This window comes from Primulina tabacum, chromosome 1 (genome assembly GCF_025594145.1).
Source record: "Primulina tabacum isolate GXHZ01 chromosome 1, ASM2559414v2, whole genome shotgun sequence".
Lineage (NCBI taxonomy): Eukaryota > Viridiplantae > Streptophyta > Magnoliopsida > Lamiales > Gesneriaceae > Primulina > Primulina tabacum.
In genome coordinates, this window is record NC_134550.1 from 47,137,014 (window position 1) to 47,148,931 (window position 11,918).

General features: G+C 32.8%; 1 protein-coding gene across 1 annotated transcript; it reads right to left on the bottom strand.

Annotated features, from left to right (window-relative positions):
• Positions 1 to 7,776: 7,776 nt before the first annotated feature.
• LOC142545164 (NADH dehydrogenase [ubiquinone] 1 alpha subcomplex subunit 9, mitochondrial) lies at positions 7,777 to 11,606 on the bottom strand. The gene is made up of 12 exons (XM_075652159.1): positions 11,455 to 11,606; positions 11,265 to 11,361; positions 10,848 to 10,912; positions 10,629 to 10,714; positions 10,445 to 10,529; positions 10,295 to 10,365; positions 10,009 to 10,140; positions 9,112 to 9,227; positions 8,904 to 9,027; positions 8,672 to 8,740; positions 8,366 to 8,486; positions 7,777 to 8,235 (listed from the first exon to the last, which is right to left on the bottom strand). Exons 1-12 carry the CDS (start codon positions 11,549 to 11,551, stop codon positions 8,096 to 8,098), a joined length of 1,203 nt encoding a protein of 400 aa, XP_075508274.1. The 5' UTR covers positions 11,552 to 11,606; the 3' UTR covers positions 7,777 to 8,095.
• Positions 11,607 to 11,918: the final 312 nt, after the last annotated feature.

The following is an 11,918-nucleotide window of genomic DNA, read 5'->3' on the forward strand; positions in this document are numbered from 1 at the left end:
TAACTGTATTACGTATTACTCGTTATCAAGAATATGACGTGTTGAGTTTTTAGACTCACTAGGTGTGATTGATGCATGTTATATTGATTATGAATATGATAATGGAGGTCTTGATGGTTGACTTTGCTGGACTAAAGGTGCACATAACCCGAGGACCGACGGTAGTTTTCCGCACTAGTTATGATTTATGATTTTAAGTAATGTTAAAGATATTTTATGACTTTTTTTATTTATGTTTTGAGAGGTTTTTGAGAGATTATAGTATGGGCTGTATTTCTCAAATATATAGTTGGTTGTTTTATTTTAAAATGATGTCCAAAATATTTTATGTAATTTTTGGTGGTTCGGCCAATGCTAGGGAGGTTTTAAAAAAAAAATTTCTAGCACGTTTTAAGAAAACGAATAGCATACGTTTCAGTCATGTGAGGCCCAGGGCCGAAGAGGGCGGGGGGTGATCGCCGGTGCCATGAGGTTGCACGGACAATGAGCGGCTCCTGGCAGGCTTCTAGGTGGAGGGAACATGAATGAATCGATCCCACACTGGAATGAGAGGGATTCCGAGACTGTTCAATGTAATAGACTGTACAGTTGAAAAGGGCTTAAAAAGATTTGATGTGTACTACTCATATCACGAAGGTGCATCCTTTTTTTCGGTAGCTCATCACATAAGAACTCCAAAGTTAAGCGTGCTTGACTTGGGGCAATTTTAGGATGGGTGACCTCCTGGGAAGTTTCCCAGGGTGCGTGTGAGTGAGGATATAAGCACGCTGGAAAGACTCGTCTTGGTACAGTGAGGACAGTCGTCGAATCTGGGGCGTCACAGTTGGTATCAGAGCCGACCTCTCTTAGTACGGTGTGGTTCGGGGACGAACCAAGCGGAAGCTGGTGGGCATGTGAGGCCCGGGGCCGAAGAGGGCGGGGGGTGATCGCCGGTGCCATGAGGTTGCACGGACAATGAGCGGCTCCTGGCAGGCTTCTAGGTGGAGGGAACATGAATGAACCGATCCCACACCGGAATGAGAGGGATTCCGAGACTGTTCAATGTAATAGACTGTACAGTTGAAAAGGGCTTAAAAAGATTTGATGTGTACTACTCATATCACGAAGGTGCATCTTCTTTTCGGTAGCTCATCACATAAGAACTCCAAAGTTAAGCGTGCTTGACTTGGGGCAATTTTAGGATGGGTGACCTCCTGGAAAGTTTCCCAGGATGCGTGTGAGTGAGGACATAAGCACGCTGGAAAGACTCGTCTTGGTACAGTGAGGACAGTCGTCGAATCTGGGGCGTCACAGATCAGTTTATTAAATTCCAAGTTTTGTCAATCACCAAAAAGGGGGAAATTGTTGGAAATTAAATTTCAGTGATTTGACAAACTAAGCATCGAATTTATTGGACTAACTGATCAAGTTACCAGGCTTCGCAAATCGACTATCACTTGCCTAACTGATGATTAATGTGCTTAATATTAAAGGCAACTGATACCATCGAAATTGATTTACGCAACTGAATGAGCAGTCAACTGAATGATCAATCGTAAACCTATCAGTCGATATATTCAGCCGAAAACACTCAAGCTAGTATCTTTCAGCTAATATCTCAGTTGTACACGTCATCAGTTGAGAACGACAACCGACAAATAGTACAACAGACTGCAACTAGTAGTGGAACGCCACATTTCAGAGATTGCAGTGTACGAATGTCATAGAATATTGACGTGGCAATCAACGGATATATGGATTCAAACGTTATTTAATATTACCGTTGAGAGGGAAGCCTATAAATAGGTGAAGAGGGCAGCTGAGAAGATAACACGAACTACTATTTTATTCAAGCTTGCTGTTACTCTGCTAAAATCACCACTCGTATTCGAATATCGAAAGCTCACTCTTATCAGATTGATCAGTAGCAATCAAGGCTACATTTACGAGCTTGCTAGCACTTTGAAATCTTTGTTAGATTGATTCAGTCGTGTTTAAATTTCAGTCACGCACTGTAAAAGTTTTTGTGAACTAAGAGTTTCAGTTTTGCCAGTGTTAAGTCCAAACTGAAGTGGGTCAATACAACTTTTGTATTCGATCAAAGTCCTTTAGTGGAAATCTCATCTTCGTGATAGAATGGGGGACGTAGGAGTTATTCCATTATCCAAACATCCAGAAACAAACCGTGTGCATTTTCATTTCAGTTATTACTTTCAGTTAGCTATTCTATCTCTCAGTCAGTTTACTTCCGCAACTGTTTTTCTCAGTTAAACTGATTGTTATCGACTGACGAGATACCGAGGGTCAGTTTGTCACTAAATTGAACTTTATATTTGAAAAGAATACAAAATTTGTGAGTGTTTATTCAACCCCCCCTCCCTTCTAAACACTTATCACCTTATAACCGATCTTTTCATCCTTGTTCAGTTCTCACACACAAACACTCTCAACCACTCAAATACAGTCTTGCACAAAGACGTTAAACTTGTGTATGTAGTCTTTGACACATAGACGTTAAAAAGTGTTGGCTGGAAGGTGCTGCATTCAGTCGTAGCTAGGAGCTCAGTTTAGGCAGTAGTGTAAGTCCTAGCTGAGTGGGTTTGTACAAGTGTTTGTATAAATCAAAGTCTTCTAGTGGATCCTACACGAGGCGGTAGAAGGGGTGACGTAGAAGCAGTTGAACTCTCCGAACATCCATAAACATATCTTGTGTATTTAACTGATTAACTATTGTTTTCAAACTGTTTGGATCAGTTAGAGTATCCGTCAGTTCAGTTGTCACCATAACTGAACTGATGAATGCAAAAACTAATCTACCCTTTTTCGGTTATTCAGTTTACACAAGTTAAAACGTTTTCTAATATAATAGTTTTCTTCACGAAGGATTACTTCGAGTTTCTTCCGCTTGATTTTTAACCAAACTCGATTAATTCATCGGTGTTAATATTCTTAGAACACGATCTATTGCAGCTCATTGAAGAATATTTTGCTTGAAGCATCTGAAAGATGCTCGGCAAACGATATATATATATATATATATCCTTATTAAGTTTTTGGATTTGTATTGATAATATGATCATTTTTATCTTTTGACAATTAAAAAAAACTGCGCTCATGATCCACATTTTTATGTAGACATAGATAAAAAATATTATTATAAAAAATATATTCGTTTTTATCGTATCATTGTTATTATATTTCTGAAAAATTGTGTAGAAAAATTCCATGGAATTAATCTGACAATACACAATTTAATGGGATAATAGAAAATTTACAATGAAAATTTTTTCATTTCTTTTAGATTTTTATAAATATAATAGATAAATATATTTTTTAATTTTTTTAATATTTTTGTATTAAAAAATCTATTATTTTAATATTTTTCTAAGAATTATATATAAAAAATGTTATCTCTAATATATTTTTATTATCAAATATCAATTCAATTTTTGCGTAAAATTATTTTCAAAGTTTCTTATGTTGTAATTTTCTATTAAAAAAATAATAACAATACTATGATCCTCGAATGTTTAACGAGTTCAAAAAAATAAATGCACAAATTAAATTAATAAGAAATACATTGACTTCTTCAAATTCAATATCCCAAATTTTAATCTAAATTTTATATATTTTTTCCACCAATGCTCATACAATTAATATAAATAATAAATAGTTTTTGGGCAATACATTAAAATCACAATACAAAAAATTTGCTCATCATGCTTACTTTTATAGAAACTAGGAAGTACCATGTGTGTTGCACGTTATATCACGATGATTATTGCCCAAGATAATTATATGCAGTGGCGATTGTGATACATAATCAGTCAATCAAAATTATAAATGTTTGAAAAATATATAAACAAACATTTATTAATAGATAAATTGTAATTTTGGACATAAATAAAAAAAATAAAAAAGCATATTGCAAAAATTTATGATGTGTTCAAAGTTTCTCTTATTTGATATTCACAAATGCCACCGTTTGTGTATCATTTCTAGTTTTGACTTGCCTCTTTCTCTTTGTGAAAGAAGAAATCTTGTTTTCATTTTCAATCACGGATTTGTGTAATTCATTTGGCATCATCGGTTAGTTTCTTTTTGTTTTGTTGACCTTGAGACTTGGACGTAGGGCTTTGTTTAGGTGTTTTTCGTTTTATAAAAGTAACAATTTTATCATCATCTTCAATATTAATTTGTGCATTTTCATTGCCATCTTCCATATTTTGAGTCTCAATTATTTTCTTGCTCCGAGATTTGAAAGCTTGAACTTATTTTGTTGCACTTCTATTTTCGTCGATATGGTTTGAGATGTTTTTTGTTGAATTACCTGATTTGTTGAGCTTTTGCAAGGGCTTCTGAAATCAATTATCCTCTGCAACAATTCCAGAAAAGAGTTATTTCTCATGACTTTCGTCAATAATTTCATAATATCTTCATTATTCTGAGTGTTGCCTATTATATTCATTCTATTATTTAGTTCACCTTGAATATCCCAGAAATATAATTTGAAATGATAAGGTCAACCTTCATTAGGCACTAAAGACGGAAGGTTGTGAAATATTTGGCTTAAGATTCTAAAAATGTATACCTCTTGGCTCGACGAAACTAGTTCTTTATCGATCTTAACGCCTAATGAAGTGAAAACGAAAATACTATTGTAAGCTCGCACATTTTTTAGAAATTGCATTTCTTCTGTTGATTCATAATCAGTAAATAAATTGATCATATCAGTTGACACCTCTGTGGCTGTGAGTTTTATCTTGTCATTATCGCAGCAAAAATTTGTATACTCAAATTGAAATTTCTTAGCACCACAATAACAACATGTATGCATTGGATGTACCTCATATCGCTGAAGCAATGTCGACTCATGTCTTGATCAATCTAACCACAATAATAAATAACTAACAAAGCATAAGTGATAAATGACAAATATAGCTTTAATATATTACTAGTAAAAGATGCACATGCATTGCATGTGCTATTATTATTTTTAATTTGATTAAATAAAACTAAATAATTAACACGAAATTATTTTCGATTTAGAAAAGTTGTTCGATTTAAAAGGAAATTTTGTTTTGATTTTTTTATATTTAAAATATGGAGTGATTTGAAAAGGTTTTTAGTAGAGTAAGAAGGGTAATTATGGAATTAAATATTTTGGTATCCTCAAAGTTAGTTATTCTAAGGCCCTCACACTTAATATAATATTATAGATTATATTTAATATAAATTTCACATTTGATAACAAATGTCTTGAAAGATACCTAAATGTCATAAAGCTTTGAACGACTATTACGATTTTGTTTGTGTGTTTTTTGAGATGATGTAGGATGAAAATCAACAACTTTTCTTTTATTCTGATTTTCCAAAAATTTATCAATATATTTTCGACGTTCCTGAACTGATAAGCTCTTATATATTTTCCTTGAACTTTATGAGTTATTCTGTCTCATCTCATATTTAAATTGTATAAAGTTTAGGAAATTATCATAGGACATAAGCATAGGTTGTATCGATAAATCAAACAATTTTTTTAAAGAATTTTCACCTTCATATTGCACTTTATCGTGAAGAAGAAGTTATATTTCTAGACATCACGCCAAATAACATACTGTTTGGAAAAAGATGGATGAAGATAAATGGTAAGAACCTTCAATAAAATTATCTATCATATTAAGTACTAAATGAAATAAACAAAATTATATATAAAGAATGCTATAAATAGATTTGAACTATGCAATCTAGAGTATAAGAAATACCTCTTAGAATATGATGATGATGCTTCTTTAATATCCATTACATCAACCAACTCATAAGTACGATCTTGCACTTGAGAATGTTCTATATTTAAGATCCAAAATTGTGGAACTCTTTATTAATATTTTGCTACAAAAAATTTTAAAATTACTTTTCACATATATTTTTATGCAGGTATGGATGTATCTGAACCTAAAATTGATGTCCTATAAATCACCTTCAAAGATTTTTCGAGAATTTTTTAAATATGCCGAATACTTCATAATCCCTCCCACAAACTAAAAGAAATATGTTTTATACTTTGAAATGTTATATCTTCATTTAATGTTTTAGAGGTTCCATAGTGTTGACCGAAATAAATAATGAGAGCAATACGAAATTTATATAATTTTGCATGAGTGTTACCTGAAGATGAAAATTTATTTTAGCTGGTGTTGAAAGGAAATAAAATGCAATATGGAACTTGAGGTACTCTTGTGTAACGCTCTATCAATTGATGTTGAAGTTTTTTAGGAATTGCACAAAAATTGATTTGTGTTGAGGCAGCGAAGAAGGTTTGAAAAAATGAAGATAAGTTAATAATTATCGATTAATTGATTGAGTCGTGTTTGAATTCTAAAGTAACGTATATTTTTAATTGAAATTATAGTGTTTTAATGGACAAGTAATTATTGATAATGTTAAGTTGAGAAAATGTGAATAAATCAGAATTAAAAAAATCAACTTCAAAGATAGTTATTATTATTATTATTGTATAATAATAACAACAACAACATAGATTTTTAGATTTTTAAAATTCTAACATCTCTTCATTTTTAGAACTTCTCCTTATCTTTAGACATATATTTTGTAATGATTTTTATTTATAAAATTCAACCAACTCATTTTGATCGTCTTTTAGTTTTTTATTTATAAATCTATCATATTTTACCTTGACATTATTTACATTTAATCACTGATTTGAATTTAAGTTTTGATTGTGCTTTAAAATTTTATACACCTATTATAATATAGCTTGAAATTTCAATTTTTTCCCTCATAATTTAATGAGTATAATTTAATTTTATATTAAATCTTTAAGTTATAAATTTATTTTACCCCAGTGTCGTTAGGTCCATACTATAAAAATTAAAATGGGCTGGGTAAATTTTATTTTAAAAAATAAAAACATTAACATAAAAGATATAAAAAAAATTATGAGAAGAAGATCTAAAAACGAGGAGAAGTTAGAAATTGGTATGCTAAACAAATAACGATTTTTATTTATAAATTTTAACCAACTCATTTCGACTCTTTTTGTTTTTTATTTATATCTCTATCATATTTTAACTTGACATTATCTTCAATTAATCACTTATTTGAATGTTTTTAAATCTGTATACACTATTATATTTTAATTTCAAATTTCAAAATTTTCCTCTCATAATATAAGGATTAACATTTAATTTTATCTTAAATAGTTAAGTTATAAATTTATCTTATCAATAATTAATTGTCCATTAGAGCAATACAAATTCAATTAAAAGTAAAAATTCAGCTTACGTAGGTCACTAAAAAAATTCAAAAATGCCCCAATAACTTTTGAACTTCAAATTTAAATTTTTTCCCTCGTAATATAATGGATATAATTTAATTTTATATTAAATCTTTGAGTTATAAATATAAACTCATTTTACCCCAATGTCATTAGATCTATAGCATAAAAAGTTAATTGGTAGGCCAAACAAATAATTTGTTTTTCCCTCATCTATCCCAGACAAAAAATCAACTTCCCGAAATACTCATATTGATTTTCATGGTGTAAACTTAAAAATAAGCATAATAAATAAAAGGCCAAAATATATGTATAGAGGAGATTGTTTTCCAATTGTGTATTGTCTAAATTAGCCTTTATATATATAGAGAGAGTTTATGGTTTAGTATAGTATCTATAACAAAACAATAGGTAGGACTCATTCCACTTCTGATCATTGAAGAAAGTAATGCCAGGAAAAACAACCTCCAGACTGAAAACACATTGCATCCTCCGTATACTTCACCAAAAAACCTCTTACCTCTTTTTCACTAGAAGTGATGTCAATTTTCGGCATTATACAATGACGGAATCATGAAGAGTTCTTATGTTTATTACACCAAGTCTGTCCCATAGAAAACAGACAATTTCAACCTTGTTTTCAAGGTCGAACAGACTGACTTAACCAACAATAACATCAGTCGTAAGAAAGTAAATCTACGAACAATTCATATTATCCATCAAGGCACCATAACAGGTAATCGCGTTGTCACAGAGTTCAGCCCAAATCTCCCAAGCAGATTCAAAAGAGTTTCAGATTAAATAAAGAACTGATATAAATCAAGACCATGGTTGTGGTGTAACTTTCTCGCTAACTGTTGAACCATATTGTGGGCCACCTTTACGATAAGATATAAGAAACTCAACTGGATACCCCTTCAGTTTACAAGGTGTGAGACCAAGATCCTCAAACGTTAAAGCTGGAAAACCATAAAATTGAGAAGGTAAATGTATGTGCAGAAAAAGGGGGGCTGAAATCATAGGAAATCAAACTTTTCCAATGAAAAGAAAACCAATGAAGGTATAGGATCCTTGAATAATGTGCCATACCATTTTCAGACACGACAGTATCAACAGAAAAGGCTTCAATCAGGTCCAAATTGAATATAGAGGGTGTGGGCATCGGGACTGGAACTTTCTTGAGCAAAACTTCTCGAGGTGTTGCCATAGCCTGAAACCATGAAGACCAGAGGTGAAATTTCTTAACTATCATAGCAGCAACCAGAAAGCTTGTCCATGTAAACATGAAAATGAACACTTCGATGGCAAAATAAATGTGCTTAGTTTTAACAGAAGATAGGGCTTAAAGATTACACACGAACAGATGTTTGCACATGCAAAAGAAGTGGGACTTGCCTTGGCAATAGAGAAAGGAATCTTCACACAGCGAGAATATTCGCGAATCACGTCAAACATAAGTTCTGCCTATACAAAAGTCAGAATAAATTCTCACAACTTCAAAAAAAATTAAAAAAAAATAATAAAAGGGGACCGAAAGTACTAAATAGTTTTGGAGGGTGAGCAAGAGAGATATGAATGGAGATGAGGAGAGAGAGAGAGAGAGAGAGAGAGGAGCTGAAGGATTTACTAGTTGATGTGTGGTAAAAATATCTGGTCCACCAAGTTCATAAACTTTTCCCATGCTGGCACCGTCATCTTTTAAGGCAGCAACAATTGCCGAAGCAACATCAATAACATATACAGGCTGAATTCTGAATATGCATAATAGTAAGAAATATGTCCCGCTCCACAACAACTAAAAAACATGCAATTAATTTAACAGTCAAAAGTCATACTTGGTTGATCCATCTCCCATCAGGGGGAGAAAGCCATATTTTTTAGCAAAATGCGCCCACGGATTTAAAATTCGGTCCTCTGTGCCAATCATTACAGCAGGTTTCATTATTGTGGCCTGATAATAGATAAGTAGATTTATCAAAGCAAATAAGATTAAATCAATCAAAATGTTCAATTCCGAGCTAAAAATCTAACCACAAATAAGATTAGCACTAGCTCGTGATGAAAAATCTAACCATCTTGCTCATTGTTAGCACACATACTTCTTGATAAATCGACAGAGAATCATGTCTTAACTTAGAAAAATAACAGTTAGTCAAACTTCGAGACTTCCAGATAGTACGTCTTGGAAGAACCAAGGTTTCAATTTCAAGATTTCCTACTTTGTAGCGTAAATGTCGTCACGATAAATAGTTTTAACTTAATGAGATGGTCAAAGGTCGCTCAGTTTTTTATGAAATAAATGTACGACATGAAATCATGTAGACATCCGGCATCCAGGTATATTATAGCACATATCAACTCACTGTCCAAAATTTGCCAATGTCATGGGAGTTGCTCATAAAATGAAAGAAAACCAGACAGAATGTTGAGTTTCTCTCAAAATCAGATTTGGGAAAGGTATTAAGTAAAGAACATAAAGTAAATATCAATCAGAAATTCAGAATCCAAAGTTCATAAGGGATAGCATGACTTGTGGTCATCCGCTGAATTTTTTTGAAGCCAAAATATATGGATGGAAGAAATGATTAATGGATATCTTGAAGACTTGAATGGATATCGTGAAGACTTAAATGAATACAGTGCAGCAGCAAAGCACTCACCGTAAAGCATTAATAATAGAAATTAAGCACTATGTGGAACATGATAAAAAAATTAAGTAAACATATAACTACCTCTGGCAGTTCCCGTAAAATAGCTTCTTCAGCAGCTGCTTTAGCTCTACACATTCTAGAAGGGGATGACGGAGATGCCCCCAAACAAGAAACTTGAATATATCTCAATATGCCACCATGTTCCTTGGCAATCTGTGCATACAGGATGAATCTATCAGTACATTATATCATCAATCAGATAAAGATATATGAGAGACTACGTTGTTTGCACCTTGGAACAACCATGATTCATGTATTGAAGCCAGAAATATCAAAGCAGAAAACATAAAGGGTAACAGAAACACACCACAGCAAGCTGTTCAGCCATATGATGGTTCACTTCCTCAAAACTATAATTTCTGGTCTCATACTCCCTTCCTGTTTGCAGGCCATTTACAATATAAAGCAATTGCAGGCAGCATTTTTTCACAATATCTGTGTGGCAATAGCATCTTACCAATAAGATTAATAACAACATTAGCCTTTGCCATCACTGCCTTAATGGAACTTTCATCTCTCGGATTGTATTTCATAGGAACAATCTGCAGGTGAGAAATGTGAAGAACACCAAGTCATAGGTTTTGCAAGTAGAAAATGGCCACAACTTAAATACACAGGGTAAAGTCCATGCATGAATTCACCTGACCCAAATCACCCATCAATTTAAGGTGGCGATGAGAATCCTCAGAACCTCGAAATGGTACTAATACTTGGGAACCCATCTTTGCTAAAGGAGAGGAGTAGGTGAAACACGGATAAAACAACATAAAAAGTTGAGCTTGGTTATAACACAACGAACTTTAGCACGAATTTACAGAATTTCAGCTGAAAAAAGCTACGCAGAATAACAGGCAACTCACCAAGCTGTTGCACCAAATATCGTCCAAGAAATCCTGTCGCTCCAAATACAGTCGCAACTATACCACTGCCAGGCAACAAAATTCCCAACTTCAACTAGCAATAATATGACTTAAAACACAATTACCATTGTAGACATTAGATTCAGTAAGTAGCATGCTTGTAGCAATTGAAAAGACATAAGAAAATAAAACAATAAAAAATGAAATCATCCAAAACTCGATGCTAGAAGAATAAATGGTAGATGCTAAGAGCTGGAATATATAAGAGATATATCTAAAGATTGGTATAATACGCGCAACAGCGAAAACAATTAGCAAGTGACTGAAATGGGAATAACTAATTACTTAAACTCGAAACCACAGAACAATTTTCAAACAAATTTAGAGCAAAATTAGGGCTCTGAAAATGAAAATAACCTGACAGATGATCGGCCTCCAGTGCCCTTGCGAACCAGATGCCCCACGCCTTTGGTGGTAAGAGATGAAGCAAACCTTGGATTCTCCACTCCATAATCTGTTCAAAACACCACAAAAAATGCATTTTTGTCTATAACCTGCGGTTAAGCGTCTGTGTGTTGCTTTATGTAAGTAGTGAGAGAACGATTACATTGATCGGAAAGCGGACAGAGAGATCTAAAAGAGGAAACTGAAGCGGGTGACTGCTTGATGGATTGGTGCCCCAATCGCCTGGAAATTGCCTGCATTTTTGCCGAGGGAAATCGAGTTGGCTGATACAAGGGAATATTTAAGGAATTAACCTCCACCATTTGACCGAAATATAACCTTCCCTTTTTAATTAATTATTTTTTTACTCTTTTACCGTTTCAAAATAAATTTTCTTTTAACCCCAAATCAATGGCAAATTGTAAATAAACATTTAAATCTTAGTTTCATTTAGACTAGTGCACCGACGTACGCGTTGCGTGCTTATATAATATTTTTTATAATTTATTTGATTTATATTTAAATGAAGATTAAAATATAATATATATTATTTTATTAAGTTTGAGACCCTTATAGTAACTAATTTTGGTATCATGGTCTGTTTTAATAATTATTTATATTAATAAA

Coding starts and splice junctions, on each gene's coding strand:
- LOC142545164 (XM_075652159.1), bottom strand. CDS start 11,551: ATGCAGGCAATTTCCAGGCGATTGGGGCACCAATCCATCAAGCAGTCA. Junction 10,913..11,264: donor GGAGGCCGATCATCTGTCAG/GTTATTTTCATT, acceptor GTTGCCTGGCAG/TGGTATAGTTGCGACTGTAT. Junction 9,028..9,111: donor ATGGGAGATGGATCAACCAA/GTATGACTTTTG, acceptor ATGCATATTCAG/AATTCAGCCTGTATATGTTA.